The sequence below is a fragment of the Rosa chinensis genome, chromosome 3, assembly GCF_002994745.2.
Source record: "Rosa chinensis cultivar Old Blush chromosome 3, RchiOBHm-V2, whole genome shotgun sequence".
NCBI lineage: Eukaryota > Viridiplantae > Streptophyta > Magnoliopsida > Rosales > Rosaceae > Rosa > Rosa chinensis.
The window spans coordinates 26,256,683-26,277,177 of NC_037090.1; the positions used below are offsets into that span (position 1 = coordinate 26,256,683).

Below are 20,495 nucleotides of genomic sequence, written 5' to 3' on the forward strand. Positions count from 1 at the left end.
GCTTGAATATAAGTTGATCGTATCTGGGTATTCCCATTTGTGATTCCATTCTCTAATTTTCTAGTCATATATTAACCTACTGTACTCATGGCCCTGATCGCTTGTGATAGCAACCAGGAACCGATCAAAGGAAAACAGAGAACTGAGAACTGGAAGCTGCCCTACTGTCCCTACATGATTTTGATGGCTTCTGACGGAGTTAGGTGATTTGTGAGAGCCACAGGAATTAATGTGAGTCGATATTTGCATCTTTTAGCATTTCCTAGTTTAACTGAATTTGCTAAAATTACAGACAAGCATCGAAAAAACCCAGTTAAAATATTTTTTCCCATAAAAATAGCCCTCTCAGATAACTTGTCATGATCTTGTATTAGGTTTGTTTGAAAGTGATATTACTTATTATTAGCGTTTACATAATCTTCCCCACAGGCTAGAGAGCGTCTCTACTACATAAATCTTAAGCTGATAAAGCTGCTTGTGATTTCTGATTGCCAATTTGGTTTCATAATTATATTTGTATGGCCTACTGGAATCTTGCAGTAGGTAGATGAAATACAAAATCTCTGCTGTGTGTGTGTGATTATGTGCATATAGACCAAGGACATTCTCACACTACATATTAGGAATCAGCTAGAATATCTGTACATATAACATGCATGAACTGTAATACCAACCAAAAAATGATCATGTGGTATTTCTTAATAGTATGATTATAATAACTTCCTTTGGAGTATGCTTAGAATTTGGAAACTTTGAACTAAGTACTGGCTTGAAAAGAAACGTATGGCTAAGAATGCAATTGGTCTATTTAGTTCAATTTAACACAATTTCTCCAGTGACTCAGAAAATTTTGATTGCAATTTGCATTAGATTGATATAGCGTGTCCTCAGTGGCGGTCATATGATGTAAAGGTATTGGAAATTGGCATCCCCAGAATTGAAGTTGTCTACAATGTAGTCAATGTACTGAGATCTTGCAGGATATCATACTGTTTTGTATTATGTCAATGAAAATATAAATGGGTATATATCACATGAAAGACTGCTCTATATTGAAGAAAAAAGAAAAAAGAAAAAAGAAATAATTAGGTTGCAAAACACACTCATGAAAGTGATGATGGAGAAACATTTAGCAACAAATTCCTCATTAGGTTAAGCTTGTAAAACATTATAGCTCTTCCTCCCTCAAAGATGTATCACTGTCCTTACCAGACTCCCCAGTACACACCTTTTTGATATAGCATAATCAATTGCTCATTCTTTACGTTTATTCGAAAGATGGAAAAGGATTGAGCCTGGCAACTGGAACACAAACCAAGGGATGAGCCCTTGGAAGCGTTAATCCAGGGCCCTCTTCCATGTCAACTGTACCATTAGGTACCTTCCATTCAAAGCACTGAATCATAGCTGCGAGCATTGTCTGCACAACCTGCAGTGCAAGTGAGGTCCCAGGACAACCTCTTCTTCCACTACCAAATGGCAACAAATGAAAATGTTGTCCTCTCACATCTAGTTGGCTCTTCCCATCACCTTCATTGCGTGTAAACCTCTCTGGCTCAAACTCCAGAGGCTTCTCCCAGTGATTGGGGTCTCTGTTGACAGCCCACACATTGACAAATAATCTGGTTTTTGCTGGAATCTCATAGCCCCCAATTGAGCAGGGTTCAGTTGACTCTCTCACAATTAATGGGCCTGTTGGATGAAGTCTTAGTGTCTCTTTCACTATAGCTTGCAGGTAAGGAAGGTTTGCAATGTCTGATTCTTTTACTAATCTGTTGTTCCCGACTATGGTATCGATTTCTTGTCTTGCTTTGTTCATCACATCTGGGTGGTTGATTAGCTCTGCTAGTGCCCATTCTGTTGTAATTGCAGATGTGTCGGTACCAGCAGCAAATATGTCCTGTGATGAATATCCAGGGAAAACTGATAAACATGACTAGCTTGATTTGTACTCATAACATTTAGTAATCATTTCCGAGTAGTAAATATTTATTTATGCCTGGTATATAAGATGTAACCTTTGTTTCACGCTATGCATATAAGATCTGCTACATATGACAATGAGATACCACATGCATATTATGAGAGATGCCTTATATATAACTGACACATTGAAGCTATCAAAATATCCAGATCTTTTTTTTGATATTATCAGTAAATTAGTCATCCACAGAATATTACTATATTAGTGTTTGCAGGCCAAAAGTATTTACTGTTTCATATTTTTAACATGCATTTCTGCAGTGACCTCAAAGTTTTAGTTTCTAGTTGTCATTCAACAAATTCTAGATCATGAACGAATTAACAGCTTTTCTTGTAATGTGCATAGAGGGATTAGTTCTCATATCAGTGAATTAGCAACAAACATTGCGCACTGAGAGTATTGTGGTAAGAAGAATAATGTACCAGGATGAAGGCCTTTATGTTTTCTCTGGTCAGTCTTATCTCTGAGGTCTCATCTTCAGATATATCAAATAAAATGTCAAGCAAATCTTTAACATCATCATCACTTTCACCCACTTCCTTCCTCTTCTTTCGTGCCTCTTGGTGCTCCTTTATGATCCTCTGCATCATAGTGTCGAACTGGTCACGCACTTCCTTAAGCCTTTTCCCAAATCCCTGCAAATCCAAGTTCTTACAAAACCAAATGAAGTCCGACAAATTGAACTTCCCTGTAAGCTCAGCAACAGCTTTGACCAACTTCCTGACCTCATCAGCCTCTTTTTCGTCCGCAGAACAACTCTGCCCCATAAGCATTCTTGATATGATATTGTTGGTTACATTCATAAGCTCAGCTCCAAGATCAACTGCCTCATTTGACTTGGCCTTGTTTAGCATCAAATCTATGAAGCTCGCCAGCTCTTCACGCCTCACTGGAAGGAGCTGATCAAGTGTTCTTCCACCGAGAAGTTCAGACATGCAGAGTTTTTTCATGAATTTCCAGTAGGGTCCATAAGGTGCAAACGAAAAATCAGCTGACCCATATGTGAGATAGTCAACAGCAGCCATGTGTGGTCTGTTGGAGAAGGAAGCTTCATGAGTCTTGAGGAACTCTTTCGCCATTTCCGGGGAGGAAACAACTACACAAGGGACAGATCCAAGAAAGATGTGAACTAAAGGTCCAAGGCGGTTTGATAGCTTGTGAAGAGCTTGGTGAGGTATTGGGGCAAGGAGGTGAAGGTGTCCAATGATTGGTAAGGCCATTGGACTTGGTGGAAGGCGAGAATTGGTCCGAAATTTGGCCAATATGGTTCGGACAAGGATTGTGGACACTAGCCAAACAAGGAAGAGTATGATGTAGCCTTGGAACTCTGTTTCCATTGTTGAATGTTTGTAATAATGAAAGAAAAATATGTGGTTTTTGGGGTGCTATATAAGAATATCAAGCACTTTATTTTTGCAGAAATTCAATTCCTCAGGAATTGAACTTTGCATACTCTGAGAGTTACATCCATTCTCTTAAGACATTTTATAAAAAGCGAGCATCAGGGAAGATGTTCATTTGATTAAGACAGCTTTTTTGGTTTGCATTTTAAATTGTTGGTTGCTTGGTATGGCTAATCAACTGATTTAGAAATTAAGCTTGATGTAATGTTTTGAGGGTGAAGAGCAGAGACTGGGTCAGCAGCCGTCTGTCATGGGAGTTCAAATAGCAATCCAAATGCATGTTATAATATCTTTTTTCTCGACATTATCCCTTGTCCTAACTTATTTGTTTCAATTATTAAAAGGCTTAGAACAGGCTATTTAAATTTAAGTTTCTGTTTCATATTCCTTGTCCTAGCTTCCTTGCATTATCCCCTAGATTTTAGAAGCAAGCAACTAAGCATTTGGTCATTTTTGCAATTGTTGCTGATCGATCAGGTCAAAGACATACACCATTTGTTGTTGGTTGATCCGAAGCCGGCCAACATCATTATAGGCTACAGAATTTTTTGACATTGCTCTCATCAAGTAGTACTGCAAATTTTCTTTCGAAAAGCAATTTTTCTACCATACATGTATGTAGTTATTCATTTATTTGTGCTATTATTAAGAAACCAACTTTTACCAAAAATTGGCCTTGTTTTTGTATATATTTTTCACTCTCAGTTTGTCGATCATCCTGAAGTGTATAAGATTACATTTTAATTTTAGAATAATATTGTACTGAATAGAAGCCCAGATGACAAAAAATATGAGTGACTGAGTGAGAATTAGACTACCCCTTGGTTTTTTGTATAGCTGTTATGCCCTATCATAGTATTTTCTCGTGCAATACTTTTTGGTTGAGCTGAACACTGTACTGCTTAACATGTTTCCCAATATCCTGTCTCCTGTATCTGTTGGCTTTGTAATACTCTTCTTGAAATATAAGTTGGGATTGAAGCTACTCAAGCTAGACGTATTATGGTGCTCAAACGCACTCTTCTGGTTTAGCTACAGAACTGAGGGCTCTACAAAACTGGGGTCAAACTTGTTCACTTCTTGTTGGATCATAGTGTAAGGTCGGTGTTAAGCTCATTAGTTCTACTGAGACATGTTGGCCGGCAGATGGTAATGTTGTTGAAGATGTATGAATTTAAGCATTTTAGATCAAAATTAAGCTCAAGAAGTCTCTTTTAAACCACAGGCGTGTAACGAAGGTAACTCGTGCATTTAAATATTAAAAATATGAATCGGGGAGGTCTCCGCAGTTTACGGAGCAACCTCGAGAGGTGAAACCCTAGGGTTTCATGTGGCAGCGGTGGTGACCTTCCGGTCCCCGGATCGTGTAGTGGCGGGACGGTGACGACGGGGGTGTGGAGAGGCAGTGCGTCTGGCGACGTTGGTGTTCCGTTGTAGGGCTCGGCTTTCAGTCTGAGGCAGTGGAGGCTCCGATCGTGGCAGTGTTAGCGGCGGTTGAGGGTGCGAGCTCGAGTGGGTAGCTTTTGTGTTGTCGGACTTGTAGAGGCAACTACAGCGGCTTCTTTCTTGGGCTATTTCGGATTTTGATCCAAGCCAGTTCTTCGGCAAAGCGGGTGCAGTTTAGTCGGCGACGTTTGATCGTCTTTTTTGCAACAGGCGCTCGAGTCGGCCTCTAGGAGGACCCAGCGATGGTGGAGGAGCGGTGGAGGCCGCCGGAACGGTGAATGGTGGGGCTGCCTTCCGGGAAGGCTGGTCTGGTCCGGCTGGTGGGAGGAAGGTGGATAGTGGCAGTGGGCTTCGGCCTCTGCCTTGCTGGGTTCTGTGCAACCTAGTGATCTGGGCCTAGTTTTGGCCCAGTTCTCCTTTTGCCTTTTCACTTAGCTTTGGGCTGGGCTGGGCTGGGCTTTCGGGATGAACTTCAGTTTTTCATGGTCTTTAATTTTTGCTAATTACGAAGTTCGGTTTTTTCAGAATGGTTTTAACTTACTTTTCTAGAGGTAAGCTGGTGAAGCGAAATTGTATTGTGAAGTTCATTTTTAAGAGTTTTAAGAACAGGATCCGGCTCCTCTAAAGTGAGAAGTCTGTGAATTTACTTCAATTTCATAAAATCTGAACTCTCTATCTAATCTAATATAAAGGTCATGAAAATTGACACATCACTCTTTCATGAATTTTTTATTTTTAGTCTAAACCACGGTTAACTCTGCAGTTAATTATCTTTAACTTCAGCAGGAAAAAAAAAAAAAAGAGTTATATCCCTTCACGTACTGTCTTTCTTCTATGCGTAGTCTCAACCCCAAAATTCACTTCTTGCTGCGGTGATGTTTCTCTATGTTTCCATGAAAACTTGCCCATGATTACAAGATGGCATAGAAACTATCAGGTTCTCATTAATTACATGGCTAATGAAAGTCACATAGGGGATGATCATATGTATCTGCACTACTAGAATTTTCCTCATATAATCGGCCAGAAACCGATGTAAAAAAAATTTGTACCCATGTGTTAGTGGGTGATGTAAAAGATCGTAAAAAAATAGACATCGGTTAAAAACCGATGTCCCATATTAGAATAAACATCGGATTATGTTCCAGAATCAATGTTGAACTGCTATTATGATCACAAAGTGGTGTTTTTAGATATTATTAAACCTTCATATTTATGCATTTAATGCTTAATGAAATATAGGTCCAACAGCACTAGTATTCATTTTAACATCGTTACTCATTCTAGAAACGATGTGTTATATTCTCTTACACATCGGTGTTTTCCAAGTTTCCTATTGTTTATAAGCTTTACGGGTACTTGCCATATATCACACTATTTAAGATTGAATCTACATTCTTTTGTATTACGCGACCGATGTTCATTAATCTATTAAATATCGTTTCCTTTTATGAAGCGATGTCCATTTTTCTATTAAACATCAGTTTTTGAGGTTGGCACCGATGTTCATACTTATACTAGACATCGTTTTTCATTTAATAAATTGATGTCCATTGATTTGTTTTACATCGTTTCTTACACAATGTCGATGTCCATTGCGTTGTTTTCCATCGTTTCTTACTTAATAAGTCGATGTCCATTAGGTTGTGTTACATCGTTTCTTACTTAAAAAGTCAATATCCAATGGGTTATGATACATCGCTTCTTACTTAATAACTCGATGTGCATTGAAGAAAGAGACATCGATTTTTGTTTATAATCTGATGTATCATCTCTTTAATGACATTGTTTTTGAAGTTTAATACTGATTTGAAATAGACGTATATACATCATGTCCTTTACATGAGCATGATGTCCACTAACTTTGTAATTGCTGCTACAAAATCGATCTAATTCACATTTGACAACATGAAATCCCAAATAATTTGAATATGGGGCATTGCATTAATTTGTATCCAACATCAAAGATGTTAATAGTTCAAAAAATAGGCAAAAAGACCTCAACCTACTTCAAGGCTAGCCTAAAACATACCATTGCAATAAGTGTACATGTAGTTTTGTTCACAGTTGCTGCAACAGTACAACGTACTACTCCAAAATGGTTCACAAAAAATCTAGCTAGCCTTGCTCAAAATCACTTTGCTAGTCAGCATCTATAGCAAAGTTTGCAAATAGTCAGCATCTATAGCAAAGTTTACAAATAGTCAGCCACCTCAATGCACACCTCATCAAGTTGCTGTTGGGTGTATCATTTCCGAGTCTTTGTTGCCCACTAAGAATGTATTTCATAACGTAAGTCATAGTCATAGGGTAAACGCGCTATTTATAATTAAACTAAAATTTATATCAACTATAATGCATATACCTTAGTCGGAAACGAAAACATGTCATCATTTATAATCTCTTTTATGTATCTCATTACATAATAGCCACATTCAATTCCACCCGGTTGTTTAGGTACACCCTATGTATTCACATTATTGAATTAGAAAGACATTACCATACTAAATCGATGTGGTATTATATCGATGTGGTAGCCTAAACAATCAAGGTCCAATAAAAAGATGCCATAGATCATGCAATGAAGTTTGATACCTGGAAAGAAATGAGTCAGGGATTTTGGAAATCTTCCAATCTCATTATTTATCACAGTAGCATTCTCGAAGTCCTTGATGCACTTTGATAGGTAAGATGTCACCTTGGCAACTATTTGCTTATCTGTCAGTAATAACAACTCATTGGCATGATACTGCACAAGAAAATTGGATCAGACAGAAGTCCGGTTGAACTTATGAAATTAATAATTACAAAATTAGAAGAAAAGCAGGAGCATTGGTACTCACAAAATCAGCTTGTAGCACTGTTACTGTTCTATCTTTGTGGTCATCATGAATTACATTCAAATCAAAGAAAGACCACCTAAACGAATCATCAAAACCTGAGCAAACATTGCTTGCATTTGGAATGCTCACCTGATTATGCAGTCCACAACAAAGAATCAGCTCCATCAAATCTCTTAATAACTTCTGTTTATTCAGACATATGTGATAATTATTAACCCAAATGCTGAAACTTACTTCTAGTGATAGAGATCCTTACTTGAGTCATATTTTCTCCAAGCGGTATCAGTATTGTCAAAGTCGATTACTGCAAAGAATATGCACTTATGAGTTGGAAAGTGCATGACTCACAAGAATTAGTTGAAATGCCTTCAAAAATTTCCTCAACACACACTACAAGCAACTCTACGCCGCAATCAGTTTTTGCCTTTCCAAATAAAACAATTGAGTAACATTTTGATAGAAGATATATGAGTAACAGAATTCACTAGGATTTTATACAATATCCTTCAGCAAATAATTGGTTGCTCATCAGGCATTGAAAGTTTAAAACCAAGCAGGGAGACTATACCTGCAGCCGTTAAAGGAAGTGAAGTTAATCTATCAACCAACGACAACTGAACAAACCATGGGGTTGACTATTTCTACTAACCCATTGTTGGTAACCAAAGACCGATTATGGCATTGAGGAAAATAGAAATAATCATTGCAATAAGGGGCCATTTTCAAGTTTACTGAGTCATACCATTTACTGCAACAACAATTTAAGACTCTAACTCTAATAATATGTCAAGTAAACCCAGTTATTTCCTTTGGGATGTTCCAGAGTTTCAGGTATAAAGTAATAAGACACGATCAAACGTATATAACACCAAAATGAACCTATATTAACTCAAGATAGCAAACAAAGATGATGAGAACACACTGCTTCCACACTATAATTCATGTAAGCTTGAGGCTTCACCACCAAAATTGGTACCTCTCCAATGGAACCTGTACTGATCACACCAACAAATCTGAATGAACACCAACACGTATAAGAGTATGAAAATAAAAGTTACAAGGACTGAAGACTGACCTATTCCAACTAGTGCCTTTGACTTAATTGTATTCATCACAATGCCCTGCATTTTGGAAATACTATCTATCATTTCAATACCAACTTGAGATGCAAAAACCACATGAAAAAGCTTAGTCTTTGCATAGCACATAATCGAAAAATAACTAAACAAATAAATACATGAGCAAATTTACGTTGTGCCTAGTTCCATGGTACTTATTTCCAAGGTTACCTAATCCAACAATCATCCAAGGAGTGTATTCCACTTTAAATCTATCGTTATTCTCTGACAAGGAAGCTTGTACAGAAAAGCTTGTTGAAACTGAACACTTATTCAGAAAACGAGTTCTACCGGGTGTTCGTGGATATGAGATATGCAACACGTTTACATGCACAAAACCAGGACAAACATATCAGATTACAATTTGTGGAGAAATTGGCTGGTAACAAAAAAGCATAGTAGGTTTCACTTACAGGGTACAGAAAGCTTCTTTGGTTCGAGGCAATGGCGGTGATAGCGAGCTTCAAAGGGTGGGAAGACTAGTCGCAGAGGAAAAGAGAGAGACCGCTGCCATGGATAGAATATAGCAACTAGTACAATGTGAGCTCTATATGGGTTCTTATCAAAACTCAAGTAGATGCGTCTTGCAACAAAGGGATGAATGATTAATTGAGAATATATTGAAGCAGCTATGAAGAGCCAATTACATGGATAGCTAAAGTATAAAGAAGTCAAATTTAAGAAAACCCATACAAATTTTAAGGAGACAAGTGATGAAACAAGATTCCTCACCTCGATGTATAAAATTACCTTCTTCAGCGTGAGACTGGAACAGCTGCCTGATTTGAGATCTGGAAATTTTGAGATCTCACCGCACTCGATGTTGACCTCTTCGAGCTTGCAGGGGTACAAGGAGAAGTAGCCGTCGGTGAAAATCTTTGCGTTCAACCCTCACAGCATCCATCGATATCTGATATTAGACTGACAGGTTGAGAGAAGGATTGGTTCATAGAAGCAATAGATTTCCCCAATTGAGAGAGAGATTGAGAGAAGGGTTCTTTGCCTTCTTTCAGTCTTCCGAGATCCGAGAGAGAGAGAGAGAGAGAGAGAGAGAGAGAGAGAGCTTGCTCATGGAGGTGATGGCGCCGGCAAGGGGGCGGAGGCAGTCAATGAGAGAGAGAGAGATAGTAGCGGGAGTGAGTGGAGGAAAGGTACGTGGTGGTGGCAGTGGAAAGAGAATGGGAGAGGAAGGAGGAGAGGGCTAGGGTTCGGGGAATTAGTGAGTTGGAAAAATAATAAGTGTGGGGAATGAAAATTTTGTTCCCCGCGTTCCTGAAAATTTTTAACTTAGTCTTTCAGCGCGTTTTTGAAAATTTTAGAATGAAAATATAGACATCGGTCAACAGTAAAAAGCGATGTCAGTTATATGTATACAAATCGGTTTTTGAGGAATCGATGTTAATGACATTGTTTTACATCACGTGTATTTCTCACCGATTTAATTGTCATGATGTCTATGAGTATAATTCTAGTAGTGTTGGTTGCAATTCCAGATGGGCTAGAACCCAGGGAGGATAAGAATTTGATACGTTGGTTACCTAAAGTAATGCAAGAATTCATGTCCAAAAGTTGGAGGAGCTCATTGAGAAAATCAACCAAGGGGAAGGAGGAAAAATCAGTTGCCTAATTGCTGATGAGAGTTGTGAGTAGGCACTGGAAGTGGCAAGAAAAATGAAGATTACGATGGTGGTTGCCTTTTGGCCTGCAGCAGTTGCAACTTTGGTGTTGAAATTGTGTATCCCAAAGTTGATTCATGAAGGCTTCTTTAACGATGATTGTAAGCTATTCCCTATATGACTAATTATTTTGACCAAACTCGGTTCTTAATTTAGGATTGATCAAATTCACTCTTTAAACTATAAAATGAAGAAGTATCCTTGCACGTTAAAGGAACTTGACGCAGGGTAGAACATTGACGAGAAATCTCAGATTTTTTTTTTTTTTTTTAAGGTAACAGTAGTTTAGACTAAAAATTAAAAATTGATGACAAAGTGATGTGTCAATTTTCATAATCCTTAGATTAAATAGAGAATCCTGATTTTATGAAATTGAAGTAAATTCACAGAATTCTCACTTTAGAAGAGCCGGAACCTTTTATGCTGAATATCTCAATAAGTTGACACGGTAAAGTGTTTGTGTAGTGTATATACAATGTTATGCCTATAATGCATATATTGTACAGTGGATATGCCTATATAAAAATTTACTATTGGATACATAATTTAAAGCTCGTCCTTGTTGTTCTTGTATAATTTGTTAAAGATTATGCAATTCATGTCTTTAAGCTTATAGAAATTGATGGTCATGCTCATGCATGTTAAGCTAATGTATATAATTGGGTTTCAATTCGTCATGATACAACTTTGATAAAACATGACGTGGTAGGCCCAAGCACGAGGGTGATATGAAACAAAATTTGAGTGAAAATGTGTTTAGATGATACATATTTGATACAGCTTTAATGATACAACTTAATTTGATACAACATGACGTGACGACCCGAATCCCCAAGGTGATTTGATGCAAAATTGAGCGAAAATGTGTTTTTATAATGCATGTTTAATACATGTGTGATACAACATGACATGACAGACCCGAGTTCCGAGGGTGATTTGGTGTAGTGAAAATGTATTTGTGCAATACATGTTTGATACATGTGTGATACAGCTTTGATACAGCATGATGTGGCAAGTCCAGATCTCGAAGGTGAATTGCTGCAAAATTGAATGAAAATGTATTTTGGTGATACAGGTGTGTTATAGCTTTGACACATGTGTGATACATCTTTGATATAACATGACATGGAGGCCCGAGTTCTGAGGGTGATTTGGTACAAAATTGAGTGAAATTTTAGTTTTGTAATATAAGTTTTGATACATGTGTAATACAGAATGATGTGGTGAACCCGAGTCTCGACGGTGATATGGTATAAAATTTGAGTAAAAATATATGTGATATAAGTTTGATACAACATGACGTGGCGGGCCGGAGTTCCAAGGGTGATTTGGTGCAAAATTGATTGAAAATGTGTTGGTGTGATATATGTTTGATACAACTTTGATACATGTGTCATACAGCTTTGATAGAGCATGACGTGGCATGTTTGGAACCCAAGAGTGATTTGGGACAAAATTGTGTGAAAATGTATTTTGGTGATACAACCTTGATTAGGTGTGATACAACTTTGAAACAACATGATGTCATGACCCCAGTCCCAAGGGTGATTTTGTGAAAAATTGAGTGAAAATGTGTTTTTGTGATATACATTTGGTACAGCTTTGATACAAGTGTGATATAACATTGATGGTTTCCCGGGCCTCCAGGGTGATATGAGACAAAATTTGAGTGAAAATGCATGTTTGGTACAATTTTGATACAGTTTTATTACAGTGTGATGTGGTGAGCCCGGGCCCAGATGGTGATTTGGGACAAAATTAGTGAAAGTATGTTATGTTGATGTAGTGTGATATGGCGGGCTCGGATCCTGAGGATGATTTGGGACAAAATTTAGTTAAAATATATTTTGTTGATACCTCTGTGATACAGTACTATGACGTGACAAACTCTTGTCCTAACTCCTAAGTAAGTAGACATACTTCATAAGGAAGAAGAGTAGTTTTGGTGAGGAGTAGTAATTCCCAAAAGGTGGACTTGTGTGAGGAGAAATCCCCTTAAGGCGAATATGGGTGAGGAGTAATCTCCTCAAAGCGAATATGGATAAGGAGTACTCCCCTCAAGGCCAATCCAGGTGAGAAAAAATCATGTCAAGGCAAATCCGGGTGAGGAGAAATCATGATGGAGCAATTTCAACGAAAGAAAACAAACTTGATTGAGCGATGTTTCAAAAAGAACTCACTCACTTCATCTTTCTCAATTATATTGATTATATTGATCATGCCACCTAAGATGAAGACCACGGAGTTAGAACAATTGGTCATGGTGCTCAAGAGAATATTGTTTATGGGAGGAGGACTAGAAATGCAACTGATGATCAAAGTACCACATCTGATGTTGTTACAGTTGCCTTAAGTTTTGACTCTATCAGTTTAGGCACAGAGCGCAGTGAGACCTCAAATACCACCTATAATGAAGTCAACAATCAATTTGGCTATGACACTTATGGATATAATCAATGTGGAGAAGTACATGACCAGTTATTCAATTGGATTCATCCGTACTATATTCATATGTCTTTGTTTGATTGTTGTATTTCCGTAGACTAGCGTGCGACTTTTAAACCACATACAGTCTCTTTTTGGATGTAGATGAAGTTGACATTCATATATATTTATATGTAAATCTAATAATTTGATTATGGTAAGAAATTTCTTTTTCATAATATTTTCGATATTTCTGAAATCTCATTTTTTCAAAGTTTTGATAAATATATAAAAAGAAAAATGATTTGTTGTCTCAATGAGGCCTAAGATTTGTGGCCTCAATCTTAGATGTTATTAATGTCTAAGATTCAGTGGTAGCTAAACCTTGGTTAACGCTGATCCGATGGGCAGATCGCGACTTGTGATATTTTCAGAGCTTCCGCTACCTGTCAAGTAAAATACACAGGGCGTCAGAGGGAGACCGCGTTGGGCGGTCTTCTCTTCTTCGATGCCTAAGTCAGTCAATGTATTTATGTTGACAAAGTAACAGTAGGTAAGTAGTAAATGGGTAATTAATAAGGAGAGAGGAGAGAACCTTTTATAGGTGAGGAGGGAGTTGATCTTCTCCATGTTTTCGATGTGGGACTGATATGCTTCAGTCCCCAGCTTCTGGAGCTTCTGATGCTGTCTTGGCGCGGCGCATGGGCATGGCGGCGCGTCAGTGGTGATCTGGGGGTAAGCTGGGGCTCAGGCAGTAGCCTGCTTGGCTGTGTTCCCGTAGGTCACTCCTTTGGCGGGGGTTGGTACGGCTGGCGGTAGCATGAGCGTAGCTCATTATAGCTAATTATGCTTGCAAATGCTTATGTAAGTACAGATGTCATGTCATAACATGTCACCTACACAAATCACCTATTTGTCAAATCATGACATGTAATTCTTGAGAAAAAGACAATTTTATCCTTCCAAAATCTAATGAATCCAAGTTATTTTGCTTTCTTCTAAACAAAAATTATTTTGGTTTTTTTTTTTTCATTACACTCATGCTTAGATTTAAACAATAATTTTTTTTTTCTTCAATCAAGAATAGAAAAAAATTTCATGTAATTCAGCCAATAGATTTGCACATACACTTGATCAATAGATTTGTATAACACATGTATATGAATTAAACCTTTTTTGGGTTCCTTTAAATTTTAAAAATATAATGTGAAAAATAAATATTCATATGATTATATATGGAGGGGTGAAATTTGCACTCCCCAAATTGTAAACCACACTCCCTCTATATTTTTTAATATTTTCCTCATCTTTGTGGCATGTGATTTTTCAATAATATTACCCTTAAAGTTATTTATACTATTTGGTTAACCAATGTTCCTCCCCAGAAAGCAGAAATCCATTTTGGTTGAGACTCGAGATTTGCAGAAGCTAGCCCTTGCTCGCCGCATTTATAGAATCTAACTGATGATTCTCTCGATTCTTCCATACATGATTTTGCCCTTATTCCATACTTGAACCAAACACATTTACAGTTAAGAAACCAATAACAGATCAAACCGAAGACTATCAGTTACTGAATTCATTAAAACTCTAATTTTGAAAAAGCTTCTCATCCCTCTTTATGGAACTCCCTGAATCCTTATTGTTCATATAAAATCTAATGGGTCTAATCTCAAATCCAGTGATGTAATAACCTCTGAACAATTCAGATTATTTCTTCTAAAAAGAGCTCAATTTATTGAAATAATACAAATAAACAAAACTAAAGTAGAGATCTACAAAACCCAGGAAAAATTGCAGTACCTTTGATCGAGGCAATGGAGTAACAATTACCCTTAATATATAGGAGTTGAAGAGACATTAGGTACCAATGCCATCTTGTTCTTCTTGCTTTTCCACTTCTTGTTCTTCAATGCACTCAAGTTAAGATTAAACCCAGCAGTACACATCTTCTTCTTACCACCAGAACCCACTTTCTTGATGCTGCTACTTTGATTGTTGGACTCCAACTCCACTTGATCAAATGTGAGCTTTCTCGGGGTCATGAAATCCATGCTTGGGTGGCACACATGGCCTCTGATCGCCACCTCGGCTTGGCAAGTGGTGAGTACTCCAAATTAAAAAGACTCCATCTCATTTAGAGGTAGAATTAGAGATTAGGAATTGAGATATTATGTTCTCTATGGAGAAGATGTAGATGGCGGAGAGAAGTAGAAACATCCATGAAAGAAAGAGGTAGATGAGAGAGTGAGTCAGAATTCTAAGGGTAGAATGGGAAAGACATGGAAGGAAAATTATAAAAGTATAAAAAATAAGGTAGGAGTGTGGTTTACAATTTGGGAAGTGCAAATTTCACTCTCCTTATATATATTCTTTTGTTCATTTTTTTTCTCTTTATGCAGCTAGGGTTTACCCGTTCTATTTGAGTTTATTATTTTTTGTTTGAAATGGCTGGAATTTTTTTTTTACCGCTTAATTTAGACATACGTATTTTCCAAATTCAATTTATTAATGCTATTTTTTTGGATGAAATTAATCAATATTTAGAAAGAAAAGTTAATGCCTATTTCTTGACTGTATTGATGCTATTTGGAAAGAAAAATTATAGGAAAGAATCTAATTAAATGAAGAAAAATATTTGTCAAAGAATTTGTAGACATATCTCTTAAATTAATACATAATTAATAGCTGATCTTTTTTTTTTCGTCACCTAATTTAATTTATTAATGTAATTGATTCACCCTCTAACATCTAGAAGGAAATTATATAAAAGTGTAAAGTTGGTGTTGCAATAGTATGATATGCCAAGATTTATTATGTGGCACTCTCAAAAAAAAAAAAAATTATTATGTGGAATTGAAAATAAAATTTGTATTTGCTTACATGGCATAACACTTACGATTTGAGGCCACAATTCTTAAGCCTCATTGAAGCCCTATATCATTTGGCCATATAAAAATCGATATTTTAATCTTTAGTTATACGCGGGTGGATGACATTTTTTTGGCAAATAGTAATACGAACACATTGACTAGACCCAACAACTTTTGTTAATAGTTTTTAATAGGAAAATGATTTGTGGCCTTAATGAGGCCTAAGATTTGTGGCCTCAATTTTAGGTATCATGTCATGTCATCTACACAAATCACCTATTTATCAAATCATGCCATGTAGTTCTTGAGAAAAAGACTATCTTACCCTTCCAAAATCTATTGACTCTAAATTATTTTGGCTTTCTACATCAAAAATTATTTTGGCTTTCTTCTAAATAAAAAAAAATTTTGGCTTTCTTTCATTTTTTTTCCATTACACTCATGCTTAGATTTAAACAACAATTACTCATGCTTAGATTTAAACAACAATTTTTTTTTTCTACAATCAAGAGTAGAAAATTTTCATGTAATTTAGTCAATAGATTTGCACGTACATTCGATTAATAGATTTGTATAACATATGTATTTGAATTCAACCTTTGTTGGGTTCCTGCAAATTTTGAAAATGTAATGTGAAAAATACATATTCATATGATTGTATTTATTCTTTTGTTCATTGTTTTCTCTTTATGTAGCTAGGGTTTAAACGTTAGATCTGAATTTATTATTTTTTGTTTGTCTTTCCCTTATATTTAGATTGGAGATGTTAATTAATGGCTGCTAATGTGTAATTTTTTCTTACCTCTTAATTTAGACATAATTAATGGCTATATTTTTGTGGATGAAATTAATCAATATTTGGAAAGAAAAGTTAATGTCTATTTCTTAACAGATAATTCAATATATTAATGCCATTTGGGAAGAAAAATTAAAGGAAAGACTTTAATTAAATGAAGAAAAATATTGATAAAAGAATCTGTAGACATATCTCTTAAATTAATATATAATTAATAGCTGATATTTTTTTTGTCACCTAATTAAATTCATTAATGTAATTGATTTATCCCCTAACATCTAAAAGGAAATGTAAAAGGGTAAAGTTGGTGTTGAAATAGTATGATGTGGCAAGATATATTATATGGAATTGAAAATAAATTTTTATTTACTTACATGACATGATACCTAGGATTTGAAGCCACAAATCTTAGGCCTCATTGAGGCCCCATATCATTGCCCTTTTTAATATAAAAGACATTGATAAAACATTTTGGAGATAGATCAAGATGTCTATTGAGATGCAGAAATACTCAAGTAGACATGGGAATGTCTACAGGTGACAAACTCAATAAGAAGAAAGTTGCTAGTTATAATGTAATTAAACTAGTAACTATGCCACGTCTTATGATAGGTACATGATTGATTTTGATTGAGAGGTGATCAAATTATTCCACTCACATCTGTAAAGGGTATGACATCAGTTCTGCACACGATTAATTACACTGTTACAGTCGACAATGAGACCGCATTATTGAACTAGAAATGTTTTGACCTAGTTAATGCCTTACTGGCTTTGATTCTTTCCGTACGATAACCAAATAGAAAAACTACCACCGAGCAGATCCGAGTGAAGACAAAGCCAACAGAACCACCAGCATGCTACACTTGATGCAGGACAAATAGAAAAGACACTACATAGGGATCTAAGAAAGAGCAATATCAGGTTGATGGAAATGGACTAAACCTGACCGAAGGAACACAAACCAGAGGTTTAGCCCTAGGAAGTGATATCCCAGGTCCTTCTTCCATCCCCACCGTACCATCAATTCCAGCAGCTCCATCCCCAACCTTCCAATCAAAGCACTGAATTACAGCTGCCAGTGTTGCATGAATAACCTGAAGAGCCAAACTAGTTCCAGGGCAACTTCTTCTTCCACTCCCAAACGGCAGAAACTGGAAGCTCTGGCCTCTCACATCCAGTGTGCTCTTCCAAAACCTCTCCGGCACGAACTCGAGCGGGTCCTTCCAGTGCTTTGGGTCCCTATTGATGGCCCAAACGTTGACAAAGAGTCTGGTCTTCGCCGGAATATCATAGCCGTTGATGGTGCAATGTTCAGTGCTCTCTCTCGCGATCATTGGGCCTGTTGGGTGAAGCCTCAGTGTTTCTTTAACTATGGCTTGGAGATAGGGAAGATTGACGATATCAGATTCTTTTACTAATCTGTTGGTTCCCACTATGGAATCAATTTCTTCTCTTGCTTTTGCCATCACGTTTGGGCTGTTGATTAGCTCCGATAGTGCCCATTCTATTGTTACCGATGATGTATCAGTCCCAGCACCGAACATATTCTGCAAGATTAGAATAACATATTAGGTTTCTTAAAAAAGCTTTAAAAAATTATCTGAAAATAATGAACGTGCAAGTAAAAGACTGCCTAGCTACCATGATAAAGCCCTTTATGTTCTCTCTTGACAATTTGATCTCTGAGCTTTGGTCTTCATATATATCAAGCAGAATATCAAGCAAATTCACTGCGTTATCACATTTAGATGGATCATTCTTCCTCTTCCTTCTTGACTCCTCATGCTCCTCCATAATCTTTCCCATCATTTTGTCATATCTGCTACGCACATCTTTAAGCCTTTTTCCATATCCTTGCAAGTCCAAATTCTTGCAGAACCAAAACATATCCGAGAAATTGAACCTCCCGGCAAGCTCACACATCTCTTCCAGCACTTCCCTCACTTCGTATGCTTCTTCATCATTATCCGAACACCTTCGATTAAATGCCATCCGCGAGATGATGTTATTTGTTAACCGTACAAGCTCTCCTCCAACATCTACTTGTTCTCCCTTGTCAGCTTTCTTAACCATGAAATGTAAGAATCGCTCTATCTCTTCGTGCCTAATTGGTAGATTTTGGTCTAAGATTCGGCCCCCAAGCAGCTCAGACATGCAAAGCTTTTTCATAAATTTCCAGTAAGGTCCATAAGGTGCCATGACAAAGTCGGCTGAGCCATAAGTAAGGTAGTCTACGTTGGTCATTTTGGGACGGTTCAAGAAGGACATTTCATGGGTTTTTAGGCATTCTCTGGCCATTTCTGGTGAGGAAACGACGACACAGGGTTTGGAGCCAAAGTAGAGTTGAATTAGGGGTCCGTGTCGGGATGAGAGCTTGTGAAGAGCTTGGTGAGGGATTCGGCCAAGGAGGTGAAGATGTCCGATGATGGGAAGGGCCCGTGGACTCGGAGGCAGACGATGGTGAGTTCGAGATTTGGTGAAGATGGTTCGGAAAAAGATGAAAGGGACTAACCATATGAGGAGAAGAACAAGGTACTCATGGAAATTCGCCATAATGGTTGAATGGAAAAGAGTGTCTATAAAGGAGTTTGAATAAGATGACTAAATTTATAAGGATCGAAATATATGCTTGTTGGATTAGGTCGATCGGATTTATAGATAGGTCCGGTAGAACATGACATGCATGAAGATGAAAATGCCATTTGAGACAAGCTATGATACTATGATGTTTATCATACACTGATTTTACATCTATTTGAATAAAAATTACAATTTATATGAATCAAAATTACAATATTGAGAACAAAGTCACTACATTCGTTTACACTATTTACATGTAGTTAAACAAAAATTGCAATATTGACAACAAATTTGTTCAAAAATTTGTAATAAGGTCGTAGGTGGTGTAATTATCATTAATAGAACTAAAATTACACAAAATAGGATTCAAGTTACCACAATGACAACAAATTTGTTGTCACATTTGTAAATGTGAGTATGACATACTAGTATGTACTATAGAACTTTCCCTTAAAGCAAGGTTCTCAAACTCAAGGAAAGCACGGCTCTTAGGTAGTAAACAATTGGGAAATCAAAGTCACCAACAAATTGTGATTTTCCAAAATATTTTAAAAAAAAAATACAGAGGTTGATATGCAACAAACATCGTACATATCTCTCTTTATCCATCATTGTCCTTCCCACAATTATTTCTAACCAGAGTCAAATTATGCATAAGCTTAGTGGTTGGATACTTGTATCTTAGCCAATGGTCCCTAGCTTGTAAATTATACATATGAAAGCCGTACATATAATGCAATTTAGAATAACAGGTTTTATTTTGTGGTCCCTTTTTTGGATACTGATTAGTTTGGTCCTTCTGATTAAGAATCACCAAGGTGCAACATCAATTTCAAAATCCCAACCTCTCCCCCACGTCATCTGGTCCTTCTTCAATTATTTCTAGTAGGAAACAAATAATGCATAAGCAATTAGGTATTTCGGGAGTAGTTTTTTTTTTAATAGGATTTGATGTTATTAGATATCAAAACCATGAAAACAGGCCAGAGTCTAACAGAACTTACATAAGAAATCCGGTAAAACCAGATAAACCTATCTAAGCCAATACTAAACTCATTAAAGTCTAAATGGACGCTCGCTGGAAAGCAACCCTAAACAAGCAAGAACAACCTCGATATTCTAAGGAAAAATCATTCATATAGTCTAATCTGCCAGCACGCACTTGTGGTACAAATAACAACTAGAAACATCTTAAAATAACTCATAGAGATTACTCCAACTTTAGAAGGCTTGGGTCCAGATGTCTAATAGCAGAAAGACTTAAGAAAATGCTAGTTCCATCCCTGTAGGGTTGGAGCTAGCACCATCCTCAGCCTCTTCAGGAGCCAACAACCTCGGCAACAGTTTGG

General features: G+C 37.0%; 2 protein-coding genes across 2 annotated transcripts; both read right to left on the bottom strand.

Moving 5' to 3' along the window:
* Window positions 1–1,106: 1,106 nt before the first annotated feature.
* LOC112191616 (cytochrome P450 93A3) lies at window positions 1,107–3,514 on the bottom strand. The gene is made up of 2 exons (XM_024330999.2): window positions 2,407–3,514; window positions 1,107–1,900 (listed from the first exon to the last, which is right to left on the bottom strand). The coding sequence occupies exons 1-2, from the start codon at window positions 3,319–3,321 to the stop codon at window positions 1,268–1,270; spliced, it is 1,548 nt and encodes a 515-aa protein (XP_024186767.1). The 5' UTR covers window positions 3,322–3,514; the 3' UTR covers window positions 1,107–1,267.
* A 13,599-nt stretch (window positions 3,515–17,113) lies between these two features.
* On the bottom strand, window positions 17,114–19,191 carry LOC112191494 (cytochrome P450 93A2). Its single transcript, XM_024330841.2, has 2 exons — window positions 18,208–19,191; window positions 17,114–18,113 (listed from the first exon to the last, which is right to left on the bottom strand). The coding sequence occupies exons 1-2, from the start codon at window positions 19,117–19,119 to the stop codon at window positions 17,484–17,486; spliced, it is 1,542 nt and encodes a 513-aa protein (XP_024186609.1). The 5' UTR covers window positions 19,120–19,191; the 3' UTR covers window positions 17,114–17,483.
* Between the last annotated feature and the right edge of the window lie 1,304 nt (window positions 19,192–20,495).